The 22,816-nt window shown below is 34.1% G+C and overlaps 1 protein-coding gene across 2 annotated transcripts in view; it reads right to left on the bottom strand.

The window, feature by feature from the left end:
- Window positions 1-22,816, bottom strand: part of TppII (Tripeptidyl-peptidase II) — a 132,984-nt gene that overhangs the window by 47,440 nt on the left and 62,728 nt on the right. For both annotated transcript variants that reach the window (XM_069848025.1, XM_069848024.1), the window contains exons 12-17: window positions 16,775-16,931; window positions 13,671-13,858; window positions 10,019-10,173; window positions 6,036-6,253; window positions 4,927-5,052; window positions 4,246-4,354 (exon numbers count right to left, since the gene is read on the bottom strand). In XM_069848025.1, coding sequence (XP_069704126.1) covers window positions 4,246-4,354; window positions 4,927-5,052; window positions 6,036-6,253; window positions 10,019-10,173; window positions 13,671-13,858; window positions 16,775-16,931 — 953 coding nt within the window. The remainder of the gene's footprint in view (window positions 1-4,245; window positions 4,355-4,926; window positions 5,053-6,035; window positions 6,254-10,018; window positions 10,174-13,670; window positions 13,859-16,774; window positions 16,932-22,816) is intronic.

The following is a 22,816-nucleotide window of genomic DNA, read 5'->3' as shown; positions in this document are numbered from 1 at the left end:
GCAACAGAATTCGTTTCAAAATCATAAATAACAAAGATGAAAATATATTGCAGTATAATTCTTTTGGATGTTCAAAGTATGTTGTACAGTGTGCTGTTAATGTTAATGTATTCAACATCCGTTTTCAAGTACACAAACTGTTCTGAGATAGCAAGATGATACCACGAAACTGGAGCAATGAGAAAATGAGATGGACAAGGGAAACGACCATTTTGTCCATAATAAATCTTTCAAAATTTTCTAGGAATTGAATCCTGCTCGCCTTAGGTGAGAATTTTAACTGTAGACTCTATTCGTAGATGAGTAAAATATAATATAAATGTTACTCTTTAAAAACAGTTTAATCATAGTCTACTACTTCAAAAATGGGATCTTTTCTCCTTTTATGCATTTATTTAATAATGCTGTATCAACTACTATGTTATCTAGCATTAGTGGAATCAGTGATAGTACGATGGTACAGAGTTTCCAATCTTAAGCGACACTGCTCTTTTGAAACTATATATGGGGTGTTCAGAGCACAAGGTAATCAAGTCCATTTTTGGTCAACTGGGAGATATTTCGTCTGTACATATCTTAGATGAGGCTACTCTCAGATCATAAAAGAGTCATGTCCTCACAATCTTTGCAATAATGCAGATGTTTAAAACCACAATCACCTTTAATAGGTAATTAACTATACATGGAAGACTTTATGTCTAATTTTCTGAAAAGTTTATTTTTGTGACTTGATTTCCTTGTGCTCTGACTGCCCCCATATGGGGAAGTTCATGCATGATTCCCAATACTAAGGAGATCAGCTGTATTATCGTAGTCGAGGTAGGCTTCAAAACAAGAAGTACATTAAGTATAGTGTGGAAGAGTGCATATTACTGCATTTATCCACGTAACAGATGCACCTGTATAATGGACGCACCTCAATTTTTCGCGTTAGAAAATTAAAATAAATAAATAAATGCCCCGCGTAACAGATGCATCTCATTTTAAACAAAGATTGTTTTAATAATATCATAAGTCGTAAGATTGGATGCACTGCTTATGTTTGAACTCAAGTTTTAAACAATAATGCATGGTACCACCACAGTCTAGTATATACAGTCACAAAGCTTGAGTTGTTGAGGTTGCTAGGAACAATAGGCTGTGAAGGTACTATTTCACATTGTCTGTAATGAGGCGATAGTAGCAATCCTAGTGGTTAGCAACTATCTATGGATGTGTATTTATTACATATTGAGCTTCGTGACTGTATATATTAGACTGTGGTACCACTGCAATCGTGATTGGTTATTTTTTTTATGCGTGCAAAATATAGGTATTCTCCAATTAGTATTGCATTATTCTTAGGACATCTGCAGTAATCAGTTGTGTTGACAAAATTGTGTTTCAACAATGGATAAGAACCGACCGAAATATTCAGGTTATACTCGTACAGCAAGTTTTAAACTGAAAGTTATCAAATTCACGAAAGAACAGGGTAACAGAGCCGCTGGTCGAGAATTTACTGTGTTGGAGTGTAATGTGCGTAAGTGGCAGAAACAAAAGAAACCACTATTAAAAACCTCTAATAAATCAAGAAAATCATTTCATAGTCTGTGGGAAGTATCCCGAAATTGAAAATAAACTACTGGAATATGTAACGGAGTTAAGGAACAATGGAAATCAGAGTGTCACATGAAATTATGTATTACAAAGCTCGTGAAAGCTAGTATGGGCATTGGTGAATTTAAAGCAAGTAGACGTTGGGCCTTTTGTTTCATGAGAAACTTCAATTTGCCAACGGATGCCACAAAACTATATCATTACATATTCTATTGATTATTTCAGCATTCGAACTGACACATCTTTAATACATGTTTCTTTTTTCACTAACATTTTTTTCCTCTCATAAAGGACGCACATCAGGTTTTTTGTTATAAAAATCGAAAAAATGAAAGTGCGTCTATTACGTTGGTAAATATGGTATTACCTTAGAGGCAATACTTTTGCTAAGTATAGATCGAATTGACGGCGTCAATTTAAATTTGTGATTCAAGCTTGTCAATTGTAAAGAGATTTTATTGTAAATTTGGTGTTGGACATGAAAACATGAAAAGGAATTTACCAGAAAAGAAATTGGAGAAGCAATAGAAAATCTCTCAATTGTCTAGTAACAGTGTGCTGTTTCACGCACATATGGGAAACAAACGACATAGATAAATAATCTCGAAAGCGACCTATCTTCAATTTTGTAACTGGTTTCTGTAGTCTGTGCAAGATGGAACTCTGAACCCAGAACTGAAATTTTTTTTACTGTCAAAGCATGGCTATATTTATCGAGACATATAAATTTCAAATTTAACAGCATAATATTGGGAAGCCTGTTGATGATATTAAGTCAAGTGTTCAAGCATTAGGCTACTACTGCTACTAACTTTCAAAACAATCATTATTGGAGTTCGGAAAGAGCTCTCAGATACATGCGTGCCCATACATGACATTCTTTATGCCCTTCATAAAAATTACACAAGACAAACTGGGGCTAGTGTTCAAACAATTTACTGAAACTTGTCTATGAGTAAATGGACATAATTTGAAACATCTATTGCAATTTAAGGTAATATTAAACACAGTGATGGCATTTAATTACACTCTCAATCCTGTAGTTTAATCATAAGGTTGAACAGCAGTCTCTGTGTGCATACTTCACTGTGGATGTGGGTCCTGTTATGGCAGACAAACAGTTAGCAACAGGAAGGGAAATGGTGGGTACATGTTGAGGGCACTCGAGATTGGAAGGCCTGTATTTTGGCAATAAGAGATCAAACATTTGCTCTAAAAATTACCTGGTGTTCGCCTTACAGTTGGAGAAAAACCTTGGACAAAACACAACCAGATAATCAGCCCAAGTGAGATTCAAAATCCACGCTTCAGTGCAGTCTCAGATAATGAGATCACCTTGATACCCCTGAGATATGCTGATGGCTTTCTCTAGTCATGTGGTCAGAATGGCAAAATGCAGGCACTTATAAAAACACAGGACAAACACGAAAAAAGAGATAAACACATATTCACTCTTTACGAAAGGAAGAGGAACTCCATATGTTTAAAGGAAGCGAGCTTGTATCTGTTGGATTTTAATCAGGGGTGTACGCAAGGGGGGGAGGGGTTACTGGGTTTGAACTCTCCCCTTGAACTTTAAAAAATTACATATTTAGATTTTAGATTTGAGTTTTTTTTATCCATAATCGTTTTCCCTTCTCTAATTTTTCACTGTCAGAGTAACAAATCTACATCGACATAAGGCATAGTCTTCCCACCCCTCCTTCATCATGATTTTCATCATACCAGTTTCATTCTTCATCCTTGGTGAGTTCCGTGTTCCATTATTGTGTTTAATTAAATTTATTTAAATATATTTTATTGTTTCCATGGATTTTCTTGTTATGTAAAATGAAGTGTCTTACCTGTCACATACAAGTAACTGTTGAATATATATATATATATATATATGATTGTGTAAGTTTAACAATGACACAAGCATTTTTTATTATAAAAAATGAAATAGAAGTTAAAATTTGTTAAAAATTGGATGGCTGTAAAAAAATTACGTTTCAAAAATTGTATAAGGTTATTCATGAATATGTTCTATTGGAACATAGTATACTATTAATAAATATACCGTAACATCATACATCATAATAATAATAATAATAATAATAATAATAATAATACACAAAATGTAAAATACCAATAATGTTGTTGCTGTTGTTTTCTAATGCCAGGCGTTTGACAATAAAGTTATTTGACCTCTTGCACTCCAATATTTTTCAAAGATACCAATAATGTAAATTGTAAGCAATTTTACCCCCTTGACAAAATTCTGCATACGCCACTGATTTTAGTCATAACATTCTTTGCATATTAATAGTTACATTTCGATCAGAAATATGTTATTGTACACTAAAAATTTGCATAACAAATCAACATAAAAATAAATCGGTGGTGTTTGGACAAAGGGAGATATTTGTAATAAAAGTGAGTTTCGAGATAAATGACAATTAAACTTCGAATCCTTATTGTAAATAATTTTCTACACAATAAAACACATGAAATTCTAGTATTATTTTGTCTTTTGCACACCCACCTGTAGAATTTAGCTTGTGTATTCATCTGTGGAACAAAACTCCAGTTGCACAAAAAATGAATTAATCCCCTTTACCTGAACACTTTCGAAATATATCATAATATAAAATAGGAAAAACTTACTTTACAAGGATATGCGTCTCCTGTGGCCAAAAGTTGTTTGTTGGAGTCAAACAGCATCCACAATTGAGACTCAAACTCAGATTCATACAATAGGTCACTGAGTATTGGACTGTCAACAAAACACAATTACAGAAATGAGAATATATGTACATGACTTACTATATTTACTCGAATATAGGCATCTCTGTTACTTCCAGTGGCGAAACCAGTATTTAAAGAGTGGGTAGGCAGAAAGTAATACATTACTATGTTAGCGATAGATTAAAATATCTTGCAAACGAACAAACTTGTTGCAGGTGTTCACATTTCATTGGTAAATTCTGTCTCAAAATAAAATGTATCATATCAAAGATTTCGTTGTAAATAAAAAATGCGTTGTAAAGAGACTTTCTGGATGACATAAAATTTATTTTTCAATTCCAAAATTTCGCGACACACTCCATGGGACTGTGCAACACACCAGTGTATCACGACATACTGGTTGGGAAGCCCTGCCTTACATGATGGTATAGCTTGAATAGCAGAAGAAAAATCACTAAGAATTACTGCTTCCTGGAACATGTGGAGTATTAAAATATATAAATCTGCAGGAAAGATTTTGATTCCAACAAGTACATCACTTCTCCAAGTATATGACTTGAATGGGAATACACACATACATATGTTTTTGTCAGCACATACCTGTTAGGTGTAATCTCTGTGGTTTTGGCAATGTGGAAACTATATGTGAGCTGCAATTCGTATATCTGCCTAGATGGAGGAATGATATCTCGTGCTGACAAGGGGCTCACTTTCGATTCCCCAGGCCTGAAACATTTAATATTAAACATATCTAATTACTTAACATCTATTTTCAACTATAGAGGCTCTTAGAAATGATGAGATAATATGTTGGTTAGTGAAGCAGTAGTGTAAGGAGAACAAAAGAGAAAACAGAATTATATGGAGGAAAAAAAATTACCTCACAGCAGCTTAGTTATAAAAATGTTACGGAATGTAGCTCAAAAGCGCATAACCAATAATTATAGGTAATTTCCCTTCGTTTTCTATTGACCTTGTCCCTGTAATAATTTAAATTTGAGTCATATAAATTATTTGTGAAAGGTATAATTTGCAGCAGTACAACACATTTTCTCTCACACTGAGTTTGAAACAAACCTGTTTCATAAAAACAGCAGTAATGAGGAACTAAGAAACATTCATGAGTTTCACGAAACTTATGTTCTTTATGCTAGAAAAAAGATGTACTTTTGCATCTAGATGGTTGTGACTGAATGAATTTGTTTATTTCATTGCACAAATACAAAGTTTACCATTTGTAAAATACACCAAAGACAATCCTGTCTTAAATACCAGTTTGAGGAGGAGTGAATAAACATTTCTATCTTTCAAATTATAAATGTTAGGAATATATTGACATGTTACTCTTGCTACATGAAAAAGAATGCAAGAGAATTGAATGTTGGTGATAAATAAACAGTTAACTAGTAATTAAAATGAATTACAAGAACACTTTACTGCACCAATTTGTATGTAAATAATGCGTTAAAAATTAAATAATCAAAAAGTTATTAACATACAGCTTAATCACAGAAATATGTTATATAAAATTAATATAAAAGACACAATACAGTATTGAAAGAACACTAATTATTTACACTGTATAATTATTTTTTCGATTCAAGCTACTGCTCGAATGACACAACATAATATATTGTTTTCTTAAAATGAGATTGTTATTCCCGACTACCCTAGCCATTAGGGAAAGCTCAATGCAATGAAGAACTCACCTGAGAACTTGGACTGTATTCTTGAGGGTGACAACAGGGGCCAGCTCTTCATTCCTCAATCCACTACGAATTTCTATGGACAGAATACCGTCAGCACCTTGCATTGTTATGTTGGGGCTCTCAGGTTTGACCCCATGGAATGCTATTGAATAATCCAGAGTCACCTCTCCGAGGTTGGCCCAATATTTGGCTACAACCACTTCCAGCACCAGACGACCCTGCACATTACATTCAGTCTTTAGGTTAAGGGTACTGGGTACAGCTATTAACAGTATTTTCGCGTATAAATATGAATGTGATATTCTGCCATTATTCATCTTCATTCAAGAATCTATTACAAAGTGCTGTATGGTTTTCTTCTCATCTGATTAAAGCCTATTAGAGTTTTTCCGACTAAAATAAACCATCACCCTCGGCTGGATTCAGAGGAAAGTGTGGTACTCATTAGATCATTAAGGTTGACTTTAACCTCTTAACTGATGGCCATTTAAATCCTGGCGTCACTAGTACATTGGCGAATAGGGATTTAAACTCTGTGTGGGATTTAAAAATGGGGAGGATGTAGAAAAATGTTTGTAACTCCTACAAATTTCAATATTTCTTCATGGAATAAAAAGTGATGTGTTGCAGGACATTTTACACTTTAAATTAATTAAACATTGCTCTTCTATGTGATAGACTAACGAGATATATCGCAAAATAGTTTTCAATTCTTTTCTAAAAGACACTCTGATGTATGTAAAGTAATTTGCTTATGAGTGTGATCAACTTTTCATGTCTTCTTGACTGTGCTATAGCCAAGAGCAGTTGTTTAGAGCGAGAAAGCAAGAGGGACACAGAGAGTATGCTGTATGAGAAGACTTTGAGACAAAGATTTTTTTTCACCTGACCTAACAAAGTCTTGATATTTATCAGTTCTAGCTACTCTTCCCCAAATGTCTACTTACATTCCGTTGTGTCATAAAGCCCAGGGTCATGGCTGCATGTGCAAGTGATTCTAAGCTCCAAAGTGGTAAATGTGTGCTCGCAGAAAATTTGACCGCAAAGATGTGGAAGAAGTTTTAGACACCAACAATGATTTCGATTATAACTTTACTAAGAATAAGAACCAATAAATGCATCCTGTGACAATGATGATGGCGTGAAGCATGTGGCGTCCAGGGGTGAGGAAGCACTATGGAAAGATCGAAATTACAGTAACATGGTATGTCACTCTTTTGCAGTTTCTGTTAGTGGGCTTCAATCAGACACAAGGCTAAATAGTAGGTCTAATTGCCAACCAGTAGGCATATTTGTTCCCTTTTTCAATGATGAGTTGGTCAAATTGATAACAGCAGAGACAAATTTCTATCACAACAGGGTAAAAGAGGAACTTGCCTCAAAGAATAAATTATTACCAAAAAGTAGAATTAATTCGTGGAAAGACATTACAAGCGATGACATATTGCATTTCTTTGGCTTGATAATACTTATGTAATTCGCAAGCCTAACACTGAAATGTATTGGTCTACCGATGAAATGCTTGCCATGCCTTTTTTTGGAAAAAGTATGTCTGAAAATAAATTCAGGTCAATTCTGAAATTTCTCCACTTCACAAGCCAGGACACAGAGGGAAATAGAATGTGCAAAATACTACCAGTTTTTGACCACCTAAAAAATAAATTCAAAGACATATACCGTCCTGATCACAAAATTGCTGTGATGAAAGTCTTATGTTATGAAAGGACCGACTTGGCTGGAAGCAATTTATTCAGACCAAACGGGCTAGGTTTGTTATAAAAACATTTGATCTGTGTGAAAGTGAGACTGGATACCTGTATAATAGTATTGTATATACAGGAAAAGATACAGACAATACAGATAATAAAGATTTGGGACTTTCTGGCTCAATAGTAATATACCTTGCAAACTCACTACTGGGTCAGGGAATAACTTTTTAGACAACTGATACAGTTCACTTAAATTATCCATAGAATTGTACAATAGGGGAACTAATGCGTGTGGGACAGTAACTATAAATCGAGTTGGTTTACCGAAGGTCATTCATACTCAAGTCATCAAGAGAGGAGAAATGGAGGTAAAGAAACTCTCTCCCCTAACATATGTTGTGTGGTGTGATAAGAGGGAGGTGTCAATTCTATCAAACTGCCATGCCAGGGTAATTATGATAGAAAGAGGAAAGGAGAACCCACAGTTCAAACCTGACGTAGTGCACGAATATAATATGAATATAGAGGGCATGGACTTGGTGGAACAAAGACCTATCCATCTATGCATAAAACAATAAAATGGTACAAGAAATTATTTTTGCACATGATGGATATTACTGTATACAACAGCCTCGCCATATGGAAAGTCCTGAATCCAGGAGAAAAGATGTTGTACTTAGACTTCCAACTGGCTGTTGCCCGTGCACTAATTCAAAAACACTATATTGAATGCTCCATCCAGACAGGTAGGAAAAAGTAATCAAAACCGGCAATTTTCTGTCTAAAAGAAAAACATTTTCCTACACAAATTCCTCCACAGAAAAAAAGAAATATGCAGCCCGTCAGTGTTTCGCTTGAAGTCCAAGGGATTACGCAAAGAAGTGCGCATCATGTGTACCCCATCTGGCAATGTTGCCTTGTGTTTCCAGCCCTGTTTCAAAATTGATTATACTCGACACAACATTTAGAGGTAAGTTTATATTATAATCACACTCAAAGGTTGTTTATAAAATATATTTATGGAGCATTTTTTTGTAAAAAAAAAACACCGCTAGTTGAGTAAAAACTACGTCCATCACAGCCAGTGTGCGCACGTAGGTTCTACATCCGTAACAGCCAAGGGGTTAAATGAGGTAACGAAATGGATATAAAATTAGAAATACAATTCCAATAATTTACCCCAAATAGGCTTTAATAATAATAATAATAATAATAATAATAATAATAATAATAATAATAATAATAATAATAATAATACAGTAATAACAATAACAACAATAACAATAATAATAATAATAATAATAATAATAATAATAATAATAACAACAACAACTTTAAGGCTATAACAATATAATTAATCCAAATAATAACTAATCTAGACACTAAACTTGGGAAGGTCATTTTCAGCAGACACTGACATATACAGAATGTTTAAAAAATACAGGACAAAATTTCAGGGTTGGATTTCACACATGTAGAGTATCAAAAAATGTTATTAAACATGGGTTCGGAAATTGATAATTATTGAGATATCAGATAATCAATTATTTTATGTTAGTACGTTACTAGCTCCAGTTTAGTTTTACAATGAATCACCATGTTCAGCACCTTACAAGAGGTGCTCGAATTGACCACTCTGATACCTTTACCTTTTTACCTGCCAGACTGCAGGTTCTGCTTGTCATCTTAATGAGATACGAACACGTTAAAAAATGTCTGGTTGTACGTACTGTTTCACAATCCTTCACAATTCTTGCATGAAGTGTTGCTTCATCCTTCACAGCAGTTGTGTATACCAACGACTTTAAATACCCCCATTCAAAAAAGATCAACGGGTTTAGATCAGGTGAGCTTGGAGGCAAAGCAATTGGTCCACTTCTATCTACCCAGTCATCAGGATAACGTTCATTCAAGTGTTCACGGATATTAAGACTAAAATGTGCAGAGGCACCATCATGCATGAAGTACACCTCTTGCTGGACTGCTAGTGGAATATCTTCCAACAAATGTGTGATATCTCAGTTAATTATCAATTTCCGAACTCATGTTTATGTACAAATTTGTAACATTTTTTGATCCTCTACATGTGTAGAATCCAACCCTGACATCTTGCCGTGTATTTTTTAAACACCCTGCATATAAACTACTACTAAAGCTGTAAAATGTAACATTATTTCTAGAGAATATATCTTTCTTGCTGGTCTTCACCTTGAATTCAACACTGACTGAGATCTAAATGATTGCTAAAAAATGAGTCAAGCTCCAGTTACCCACCCTGACAGGAAAACCGTGGACAACCTCACTCTGTGAATTGATGTTGACCATCTTGTGAGTCTCCAGTGTCTTACACACCATCTTGGGACGCAGTTGCAAGCAGTGCAAAACAAACCGTCCAGCTTTATCCTTCTCTGTGCACTGAAGCCGCAGCACTGAAACAATACAATCAATGAAGTTGCTGTACACACAGTATCTATGTTACAAGTAACGAAGATGAGTAAGAGGAAGACGAAAATACCGATGAAGACTAAAAGAAAAGGAGGAGATAACATAATGAGAAGAGTTTAAATGTTAAATGTTATGTTTTATTTAACGACGCTCGCAACTGCAGAGGTTATATCAGCGTCGCCGGATGTGCCAGAATTTTGTCCCGCAGGCAGGAGTTCTTTTACATGCCAGTAAATCTACTGACATGAGCCTGTCGCATTTAAGCACACTTAAATGCCATCAACCTGGCCCGGGATCGAACCTGCAACCTTGGGCATAGAAGGCCAGCGGTATACCAATGGCAAATGAGAAGAGTAAAGGAGAAGCAAGAGTAGAAAAGAAAGTAAAGAAAGAGAATGAGTAAGAGGGGGAAGAGAAATAGTAAGAGGAAAAAGAAGGAAAAAACAGTAACAAAGCATGACAAATTTTGGGTAAGCTGGGGTTCGGAAATAGTGATCTAGGCCATGCTTTACATCGCTAAAAGGTAAACGAAATGCGGAAACACTCCTGTTTTTAATTAACTAAATTCTAAATTAATCTTGTCCCTTCTTCAAAATGTTCGAGAAAAGGTCAGCTTACCCTGCCTGTCCTGAAGCTTCGCCACTGGAAAAGTGTAAGAAAGGAAAAAAAGGGTAACAAGGAAAAAGTGGAAATGTAGAGGAATAGGAAGAAAATATGAAGAGAAGGAAAATAGAAGATGAGAAAAGGAGGAAAGAAGGCTTAAAAGAGAAAGAGGAAGAATAAAAAGAAAACAAAGGATAACATAATATCAGCAGAAGAGAAAAAGAGTAAAAAAAGGGAAATTCATAAATATGGAGAGGAGTATCGAAAGAAGAGAAAGAGTATGGGTAGAAAGTGAAAATAAGAAAAGAGAAGTAGATAGTAAGGAGAGAACATATCTAAAGAGTATAAATATGGGAGGAGAAAAAAATACAGTCAACTCTAGGTTATAGTGAACGTAAATCGTTGGTCCCGATTCCCACACATTAAAAAGTACATTAGTATTTCTGTTTATAGTGAACCCTCACTTCGGTTATAGTGAACCTAAAACTAGAAAATGTAATTTTAAAATGGCCAAAATGGTAATTTAGGAAACCTTTTGTCCTATACACTTCCAAGAATATGTTCAGAACAAAATGTCAAACCTTCTACTCCTTAAGTGTACTGAAAGACAAAGGATTCATTCAGCTTCCTGGACAGTTTGAAACATGTTATAGAGAATAGTGCACGCAGTGAGGGATAAAAGAAGGATTAGTTCTGATTCCTTTAAAAGAGGTTATTAGAAGAATAGGAAGAGAAAGTGTTTCCTTTTGTAAAAGGGAGTAGAGCAATGATCAAAGGGTAAATGCAAGAAGGATTACAGTATAATGGTCAACAACCCTTCCTTCCGGATCTTTGCATTTCTTGGGGAAATTTCAAGGCCGAGTACACAGTAGCATACCTCTAGTGGGAAGAGGTGCGAAATCGGTCAGTGCCTACTACCTACATGGCCAAATTAGATTCAAGTTTCAAACTGTGAACATCAGGATGTCAAAGCGTATAGTATTTAAGTTGGAAGATAAAGAGAAGATTAGTACTGATATTGAACGTGGTCTGACCCAAACGGGCATTAACTGTATGTATAGCAACGTATAAGTATAAAACAGACATTTTGGTTTTAGTGAACCTCGGATATAGTGAACGAAATATGCTGGTCCGCAGAGGTTCACTAGGGCTATATCCAAAGTTGACTGTATAAGGAAAAAGTAAGATAAAAGGTAAAGTGCAGGAAAGGGAAAAAGAAGAGCAGAGATGAAGAGAAGAACACAGATACTGAAGAGTAATGAAAAGGAATAAACGTTAAAGAGGAGTAAGATCAGAGATAGCAAGAAAAAGAATAACAGTAAAGAGAAGCAGCCGAGGGGATAAGCAAAGGAGGAGTAAGAGCATACGGTGTAAAAGCAAATGGGGAATAAGAGCAGAGAGAATAAAGAGATTAGGGACAGTAAGACCACAGAGCGAAGAAGAGAAGAAAAAGAAAGAGAAGGGACAAGGAGAGGAGAGGAGAGAGGGGAAAGAGAGAGAGGAATGGAGACGATACGAGACGAGATGAGAGAGGGGAGAGGAGAGTTAGGAAAGGAGAGTGGGAGAGAGGAGGAAGGGGATAAGGGAGGAGAGAGGAAAGGAATAATAGAGAAGAGAAGAAAGAAGGGAAGGTAAGGGAAGTGAAAAGATGCAGAGTGAAGTTATAAGTAGAAAGAAATAAGAAGAATATTATGGAAAGAAAAGAATACATGAGAAGAGAGAAGTGCAAGAGGTCAAATGACTTTATTGTCAAACGCCTGGCATTAGGAAACAACAACAACATTTCATATTTTAACATTCTGCTGTTAACTCTTTGTTAGGACCAGAGATTCTAGAGTTTAACCATAACCTATAACCAAGTACAGGCTCAATTCTGTTTTCTGAACTCTGACAATTGCAATTCTCGCTTGTTTTCGTTGTATGATTTAGAGAATACAAGTCTTTCTACTCTCTCAAGTTTAATTTATGCTTCTTTCCGTCGTCTGTATCACAGAATTATGGAGCGGCATATTGGTATTGCTGTTATGAAATGGAAAACACTGAAACAAAATGAAATCGTGGGACTAACTTCTCTTCTTTCGAGAAAAGCCTTCTGCTGGAAATAATTTCGCAGTATAAACCAATTATTGAGAATAAACAAACAAACGGATCTACATTGAAATTTAAAGGTAAGGCTTGGCAGAAAATAGGCTATACCTTTGTATGAATTTCTGTTCTGTCAAATCACTGAAATCATCCGCTCTGTTTATGTATTCATGGATATTATTTTCTAAATAATCAAGATATAAAAGTTCAGCATCTAACACACCAGTCATATTGAATACTTCTATGCTAACAGAGAGTTAAATGATTTAATGGCATGAAACTGGGCAGTTAAATTAACATGGGTTTTAACAGCCTGTTAGTACTAACAGGAGTTAAAGAAATGCTTCAACTGTTAAGTTTACAGTTAAAATGGAATAACACACTGTTATAATATAACAAAGGTTGAAGAAACTGGGCCTAAAAGTAAATAAAAATAATGTAATATAAAAAGGTGCATCATGCTTACACACAAACAAGATAAGTACTGTAATTACACACTGACATTACAAAACAATATTTAAAAATTTTGGACAGATCATTTGAAATCTGTAGTGGACTAAGTAATTGTGAAGCAGCTTTTCTCTGAGTACCTACTTTAATTTCCCTTATCTAACTCAATTCGTTACTCCATTATTGCTGTATACTAATTCTGTCTCTGGATAGTCTACTTACTTACTTCTTGGTATTACAGTCCATGTACAGACTTTGTATGCTGCTCTGGATAGTCTATGAGTTTAAAATGAAAGTTCAATAAATAATTACCCATTTGTTACCCTCAATTTCAGCTGCTTACCTGCCCAAGTTGCATCATTAGGTACCAGGATGAAGTGGCGCTGCATAGTGTTAGGTTTGAATACTACATTTGTAAAATTCAGCTCTGGTCGGAGCTGTTCAGCAGGCAAATGTATGGGACGAACCACCGTGATTGGTACTCGAAAAACAGGGCCCTTCTCCACACAAGATACATCATATGCCTTAATACTGTAACAGTAACCAGTTACACTTTTTATTATTGATATGTACAACATTTGCATATAAAGAGGTTAGAATAGATTAGATCAGATCAGATCAGATCAGATTACTTTTAGAAGCGAAGTTTGCAGCATCATGTGCATTAATCTCTTGGCTATACTTCTGAACACATTATACAGAGTATACATAGCAATTTTGGGCAGCTTTTCGAAAATGGATTTCACAATCTAAAAATGAATTATGGAGAAATTAACGAAGTCAGTTGAAATGTGTGTGTGTGTGAAAATATTGAAACAATAATTTCTTCAGATTCTCTTAACTAACCTTTCTAACATTTTGTATATTTTTTGTGACATGCCAATGCAACAACATAACGTATTTTCTCGAATGCTATGCGCCCTCGAATAAGCTGCGCATTCCACTTTTGAAAGGGAGAAAAATAAAATTTCAACAAACGTATTCCCAACAAATTAAATACAACTGAACTCAAATACAGTTCAGTTCAGTCCTAGAACAGGACACATTTCAAACCCATCCTATGCACATGCATTGCATGCATGTCAGTTGTCTTGCTTAATTGACCGTTTACACAATATCCTGCAACATTAATAGCACACATCATAATTTCCATGTTCCTCCGCAGCTTTGATTTTTTGCTGAAAGTGAAGGATCGCAATCTCATACCTTTAGTGGTATTCATTTTCATAAAAAAATAAGATGCACAAACTACACATCTCTTACACTTGTACTTGATTCTGACACATGTACTGCTACGCCAAACATCATTTAACAATATTAGTAAATGAATTTACCCACGCAGGAAGGTACCATATTGGTCCGAATTTAATACAATGTTTTTTGCATTAAAACAGTGCTACAAAAACTGGACTCATATTATAACCGAGGCCTAAGACATTTCAACCATGAAAGAAGTCTACTTATACATTAAGCAGACTGTACTATCAACATATTGCACAGTGTCTCCTTCTGTGACGCGTTCAGGACTCGGCCTGCCTCAAAGTCGCACTTTCAATCTGATCTACTCTATTCCCAATTTTTGTTATGTACTGGTACTGTAATATTACCATACTTTCATACATTGGTTAAATTTATTTTAACGTGTTTAAAGTTTGTTTGGAGGTTAAATAAATTCATGTAAAATACGAAAACAAAAGTCTATAAATAATTATATATGACTGTACAAAGATGCAATGCGCGCTATTTATTTAGTCAACAATCACAATCTAACCACCAATGAGATACTGCATTGGGTAGTAATGAAGGATTTGAGAAAAAATTATGGTACTACCAGAGATAAAGTATAATTTTTTAGTTTTCTTTCATTCCACAACATTTTTAATGTGTACATTGTATATAGTATAATATTTTTATTTTCCTAACAAGAACATCTGGCAACTTGGGGTCATATTATATTCAAGGTCGTACTAGATTTGGGCCAAAACAGTAATGGCATGCGCTACCACCTTAGAAGTTACGCGGGAGGAAAATCGTGCAATTTTGCCTACTTCATTTTGAATAAGCCGTCCACAAGTACTTTATCCTTGTACTGTACATTTCGGAAAAGAAGTATGTAGGGTATTTGAGAAAATACGGTACATAAAAATAGGTCCACTTAATTAGGTTTCGTGAGAAACTGAAGTGTATTTTCATGAGATGAATGAGGGAAATGTTGTAACTTCTTGTCCTAGATTGGCTACTTTAAAATACTCTCAGATATAGTCATCTAGAACCTTCTTAAAATATTGCTTAATTTAACTTCCACTTGTAAGGAGAATTTATTACCCTGACGGTAGGATGAAAGGCTATGATGACCACCATCTTTTCTATTTTAAGGTAACAAAGGAAACTATGCCAGTTCTTGGTACAGTAAAACCCCGTTTTAAGGAATAATCAGTCAAGTCCCAGCCAAATTACCATAAGAATGTAATTAATTCTAACTTTCAAGGAAACTGGTTTAAGAACAATCCCGCTTTTAAGGAATACTTTTCAAGTGGATTTTGTGATAATGAAGCCTGAAATATTGAATCGACTTCCAATAATCAATAATACCAGCATATTCAATAGTGCATCTCAACTGATAGTAATGCAGCACTACGAGGCAGCATTATTCTTTTTAGTCCTTTATGGTCTTGCTTTGCATTGCTTTCACAGAGTGGTTGCTTCACTTACTTTATTCTCGCGAGTTGTACGGATCCTGTTTCCAAGTTTTTTGTTAGTTTATGCTGTTTATGCATTGTTATAATGGCGACTAAATGGAAGAAATTATTTATTGGACAGAATGTCAAAATAATAAGGGATGTCGAGGTTAATACTCAAACAACACTATCGCATATGGCAAAAAGGTATAGTTTGCCATTATGGGGAATAATGAAGAAGAAAGAAGAAATTTTCAGTGCTAAGTTTCAGTGTGGTTCAGGTTCAACCAGAAGTAAAATATTCGTGCCTCACCATTTGAAGAGTTAGAAAATATTATAATGAAATGTATTGTAAATAATAATTGTAGGCCTAATTAAATAATTATAATGTTTGGTATATAACACACATGTTAGTACTAGTTATTTTACCCTTTCCTTCCCATTTTATGTAAACCCCTTTTTAAGGAAAACCCCTATTTAAGGGAAAAAAATAACCACTTAGAGATTCGTTAAAAAGAGGTTCTACTGTAGTTAGAAATGTACCAGTAAGTGACAATATACAGGTTGTTGGAAATTTTGCTTATGATAATTAATAAAAAGTTATAAAGTTCTCTTACATACTTAATATTTAGTTTTACAAGGAAACACCAACTTTACACTTTACTTCCCTCCCAAAGGAAAATACATCCTGAATTTCTCTGTCTGAAAAATTAATCGCCCTTGGCTATACGTAATTCTTATAAGTTACTGACACATAATATGATCTTACCTTGTGGTATGAACTCCGATTGGCAATCCTGTAGGATCAATTCGAACTGTGAACATTCTAGCAATGTTCATGAGGTCGAGATGAGTAGGATATTCAACCCACGTTTCTGAGCAAACTAAAGCTAATTTTATTCCAAAACTTATCTTGTGGCTCGCATCTGCAGTTAGAGAAAAGGAGAAACATGATCATAAATACATTTCAATGACATGATACTTCAAATTGCATCTATTAACTTCAAAAAATACATTTCTGACTAGGAGCGAGGAAACTTTTTTCCTTGTACAGACCACTAATAAGTATTTAAAGATTATAAAATCATACTCAAAATCTTACAAAACCATAGTATACAATTTATTTAAAAAAAATCGCTGCATAGGCATCCTAAATTGTCAAGAACACAGAATAATATTATGCATACAAGAATAACTGATTACAGTAAGTAGACGAGTCATAGAACATGAATTTTAGAAATAATATAAATTAGACATATACTTATTACAATCACACACTAACCAAAAAAAAAGGGGGGGGGACTATATTATTCGGTATAAATGGTTTCTAAGGATTGTCACAGACACTTTAATGGTTGAAGTGATATATTATAAATAAATAATAAAGAAGTGATTATATCAATCTCATTATAATTTTCATTGAACAAAGTCAATAATAATTTTGTTTAAAACTAGTAGAGTAAAAATAAATGTTTTAATAAGATGTTACAGTTACATTTTCTCAAGGATTTAATCAAAATTTGTCTTCAATTAATGTCGATATAACTGGTTTGTCGACTATTTTTCAGAGTTCAGCATTTCATAACAATAAGGATTTACTCACCGTAACTTAAATGACATATTGTATTGAATTTGTAACATTACACACAGACGACTGTGGACTAATGATGTTTCGAAACGACACGTTTTAACTCCTTTTTACCACTATTGTTATCTTGGTGACTTCGGTTACCTAGGCCTGAGAATGGAGCAATAGTGGAACCACACATTAAATTTCATCTTTATTCATCTTAGTATCTCCACAATTTCACCAAAATTTGGATATATATTTGATGTCAACAAGGTAGTACGGTTAATTTCCAATGTCAACCACTTGACACACTTATTATTCTTTACAATCTCTATACTTGGAAATTAAATCATAGATTCTTCTGAAATAATGTTTGACTTTATTGATACATATTTTAAATTTGTACACCAATTCTAGTAGATCATGTATCCGGATTTTTTGAGACAACCAGAATGTACCGCAGACTTTTCATCACAGTGTATTAAAATGTCATGCGGACATTATGTCACAATATTAATATTGTCACAGGTATAGTATGTCACATGGACATTATATCACGATATTTAGATTGCCAGTATATATTGTATATTGTCAATATAGTATGCAACGAAGTAAATGGCTTCTATGGTAACAACAAACAAAATAGATTTTATGGTAATATAAGCAAAATTCAATTAAACAAAATTAAAAATTCGTGCAATTAAATTTCGAAATGGCAGATGAAACAAAACAGCGAAAGGTGGTAAGAAATTAATTTATAAGGGGTAAATGTATCTCAAACATAGGTCTGTGAAAAATGGTGTGCGATGGAGATGTGTTGATAGACATGTGCTGCAATGATTACTACGTCAAATATTGAGAATGGTGCATCTGTGCTATCAGAAACAGAACATAGTCATGCACCTGGTTGGGAAACCTGCAATGCTACTCAACTTAAAGAAGAAATTAAGACTACAGTTGCCACATCTGCAGAACCTACTTCATCGATTGTTTGAAATGTGATTGCTTCAGTGTCCAGCAAAACGCATGTTAAACTCCTGAAGAAGGAAACATTGAGAAGAATCTTAAGACGTATTAGGAGGCAGAACTTGCTCCTTGAACCCAGAAGTATGCAAGAAATTGAAAGTTTGCCTAACAAATATACAGTGACTAAGGATGGAGAACCTTGGTTGCTTCACTTCGATGCATGGAAAGGAGCTATTATACTAGGGAGGCTCAGAAAGTAACGCACAATTTCTTTACGATATACTATTTTGGTTCGGATGTTCAAAGTTGGCAGATAGTTAGATTGAATCTTGTGCTACAGACAGCAATAGCTCGATTAGGTGTGACCCTGGTGGAACGTGTGGTAACTACTGAGTAAAGATGGAATGTGTGCTAGCATTGTCTACTTGTGAAGAGCAGCGAGATGTATTCCGTTTTTTCTGAGCAAAACAAAAAAGTCCGAGTGAAATCCACAGGAAAATGTTGGAGGTGTATGGTGCTGATTGTCTGAACCATAGCAACATCTCAGGTTCTTTGAAGAGAGCCAAGTAAATCTTACCAACAAAGCACGTTCCGGCCGACCAGTGACCGCTGCAACTCTACCCAATGTCAAAGGCATTGAGGTGGCAGTCACCCACCCTACAGCCCAGACCTCGCACCAAGTTTCACCTCTTTGAACCAATGAAAAAATTCCTAGGAGGCCAACAGTTTGATTTGGATGAAGAAGTGAAATCAGTCGCGCACAGGTTGTTATAAGACCAGAACACGGAGTTTTATGAACGAGGTGTACTGAATCTGGTATCACGATGGGGGAAATGTGTCGAGAGACTTGGTTCCTGTGTTGAGAAATAGGTAAAACCTGTAGCTTTTTTCTACATTATTTCGTTTTGCTTACCTATTAAATATGTTGCCACAAGAAGTTGTTGTACATTACTCTTCGATCCTCCCTCGTATTTTGTTTGGAGAATAACTTATAGATATTGGAAAGAGGAAATTATTGGATATGTGATGGAACATTCAAGGTGGTTTCAAAAATTGCAACACAGTTGTACAGTATACACTGCAAAGTGCGAGACTTTTCTGCCACATTTTATCTGTACTTACAAAGAAACATGACAAAAGGACATATGAGGAAATATTTGGCATCCTTAAACATGACGTTTCGAACCGATTTCAGAGAAATCTGCAACCTGACTATATATCAACCAATTATGAGCTTGCAGCCTTATCAGTTGTGGAAGAAGTTTTCCCCAAAACTGAAATTGCTTTTTCCACTATGCACAATGTCTGGTGTGTAGGATACAAATGAAAGGATTGGAGGCCCTGTACATGGAAGAGGAAAAGTCGAACTTCGTGCACAATTCCACTCTATATTAACTTTACCCTTTTATTCCAGTAACCAACGTTCCTGAAGATTTTGCGTTGATGAAAATCTGCAGGTAACTTTGGACTACTTGAAAACAAATTATGTTCTTGGAAGAAGATATGATAAGAGGGCAAAGAACACTAATGCTCCCCCTGAAAACATAGAGTTCTTGTCATGATAGAGTTCTTTAAATTTGTCATGTACAATCAACACGTGTGAGGCTTGGCATAGCTGCATTAACAAAATGGTGGGCAAGGATCATCCTTCAATCTATCATGTAACTGAACGTTTACAAAATGAAGCTGCAGAGATATGTTGTGATAATGAAAGACTGCAAAGCAGACACTCACCATAATAGAAAAAGAAAAAATAGATTACTCGGATCTCGACAAGCGGGTCGAAAGGGTTGTTGCAAGGTATCAGGAATATTGTGATGAAAACAAGAACTTACAATACATGCGAACACTTTGGCACAATTTTGCAGGTGCATTTTGAACTGCCTCAGGAATATTTTATAAAATATATAATACTCGCAATAAATTTACCTGTTTCTTTACAAATGTCAATAAAGTTATATATTTTGTCAAAAATCTAATATTCGCAACAGATTTACCTATTTCTTTACAAATTTCAATAAAGTAGTATACATCATATTACAATGCTACAAAGTACATAAATTCTGCTGTGACGTCAAACTCCCATGAAAGCAGCCATGTGACATTCTTCTCCTTATGACATTAATTCCGATGTGACATAATAACCCTGTGACAAGAAGTCCGTGGTATTTTTTACCTGTGACAGAAAGTCCGAGAATCGTACATCAATGGGTGTCATTACATAAACAAGATACAAGGCTGTAGCCAGTAGATGTTTCCTCTTTTTCCTACTATTGACATCTACAATCAATATTACTGTGACATTTATATTACCAAGGTTCGACAATGAAGTAATGGCAGGTGTGGTCATAGAAGAATTCTGCCTTTATCCATCTTCATTTATATATAAATAAATAAATAAATAAATATATATATATATATATATATATATATATATATATATATATACATACATACAAGCTATCTTTTGCATGCAGTAAATTTATTATATGAGGTCAGTATTTCACTTTATCTTAATAAAAAGTTAGCTTTTGCATGCAGTAAATTTATTATGTGAGGTCAGTACTTCACTTTATCTTAATAAAAAAGTTATCTTTTGCATGCAGTAAATTTATTATGTGAGGTCAGTACTTCACTTTATCTTAATAAAAAAGTTATCTTTTGCATGCAGTAAATTTATTATGTGAGGTCAGTACTTCACTTTATCTTAATAAAAAAGTTATCTTTTGCATGCAGTAATTTATTATGTGAGGTCAGTACTTCACTTTATCTTAATAAAAAAGTTATCTTTTGCATGCAGTAAATTTATTACATGAGGTCAGTACTTCACTTTATCTTAATAAAAAAGTTATCTTTTGCATGCAGTAAATTTATTATGTGAGGTCAGTACTTCACTTTATCTTAATGAAAAAGTTATCTTTTGCATGCAGTAAATTTATTATGTGAGGTGAGTACTTCACTTTATCTTAATAAAAAAGTTATCTTTTGCATGCAGTAAATTTATTATGTGAGGCCAGTACTTCACTTTATCTTAATAAAAAAGTTATCTTTTGCATGCAGTAAATTTATTACATGAGGTCAGTACTTCACTTTATCTTAATAAAAAAGTTATCTTTTGCATGCAGTAAATTTATTATGTGAGGTCAGTACTTCACTTTATCTTAATAAAAAAGTTATCTTTTGCATGCAGTAAATTTATTATGTGAGGTGAGTACTTCACTTTATCTTAATAAAAAAGTTATCTTTTGCATTAAGTAAATTTATTATGTGAGGTCAGTACTTCACTTTATCTAAATAAAAAAGTTATCTTTTGCATGCAGTAAATTTATTACATGAGGTCAGTACTTCACTTTATCTTAATAAAAAAGTTATCTTTTGCATGCAGTAAATTTATTATGTGAGGTCAGTACTTCACTTTATCTTAATGAAAAAGTTATCTTTTGCATGCAGTAAATTTATTATGTGAGGTCAGTACTTCACTTTATCTTAATAAAAAAGTTATCTTTTGCATGCAGTAAATTTATTATGTGAGGTCAGTACTTCACTTTATCTTAATAAAAAAGTTATCTTTTGCATGCAGTAAATTTATTATGTGAGGTCAGTACTTCACTTTATCTTAATGAAAAAGTTATCTTTCGCATGCAGTAAATTTATTATGTGAGGTCAGTACTTCACTTTATCTTAATGAAAAAGTTATCTTTCGCATGCAGTAAATTTATTACATGAGGTCAGTACTTCACTTTATCGTAATAAAAAAGCTATCTTTTGCATGCAGTAAATTTATTACATGAGGTCAGTACTTCACTTTATCTTAATAAAAAAGTTATCTTTTGCATGCAGTAAATTTATTATGTGAGGTCAGTACTTCACTTTATTTTACAAAAGTATGCATACATAACCATTAATGGATGGATGCAGCTGCATTTTACTGACGATTTCACCGAAAGTATGTTTTATATTGGATTTCATTTAATTTTATTGTATGAAAACTCAGAATATTGGTGTTTCCATCATGCATCCCACGTTATGATAGCAATCTACAATAACATTTGAAATATAAAAAGAAACTCTCAATTTTTTAAGTTCCTTCTGTTGTATTGAAATTAGTTAATAATAATAATAATAATAATAATAATAATAATAATAATAATAATAATAATAATAATAACAACAACAACAACCTTCTAGTGAACCATAAAAATCATGTTATAGGCTGAAAATGCAACTACTGTATTTGAAATTCCGATAAGTTCTGTAGATGATTCACATATAAAT

This window comes from Periplaneta americana, chromosome 15 (assembly GCF_040183065.1).
Source record: "Periplaneta americana isolate PAMFEO1 chromosome 15, P.americana_PAMFEO1_priV1, whole genome shotgun sequence".
In the NCBI taxonomy this organism is placed as follows: Eukaryota; Metazoa; Arthropoda; class Insecta; order Blattodea; family Blattidae; genus Periplaneta; species Periplaneta americana.
This window is presented reverse-complemented; position numbering and strand designations above follow the sequence as displayed.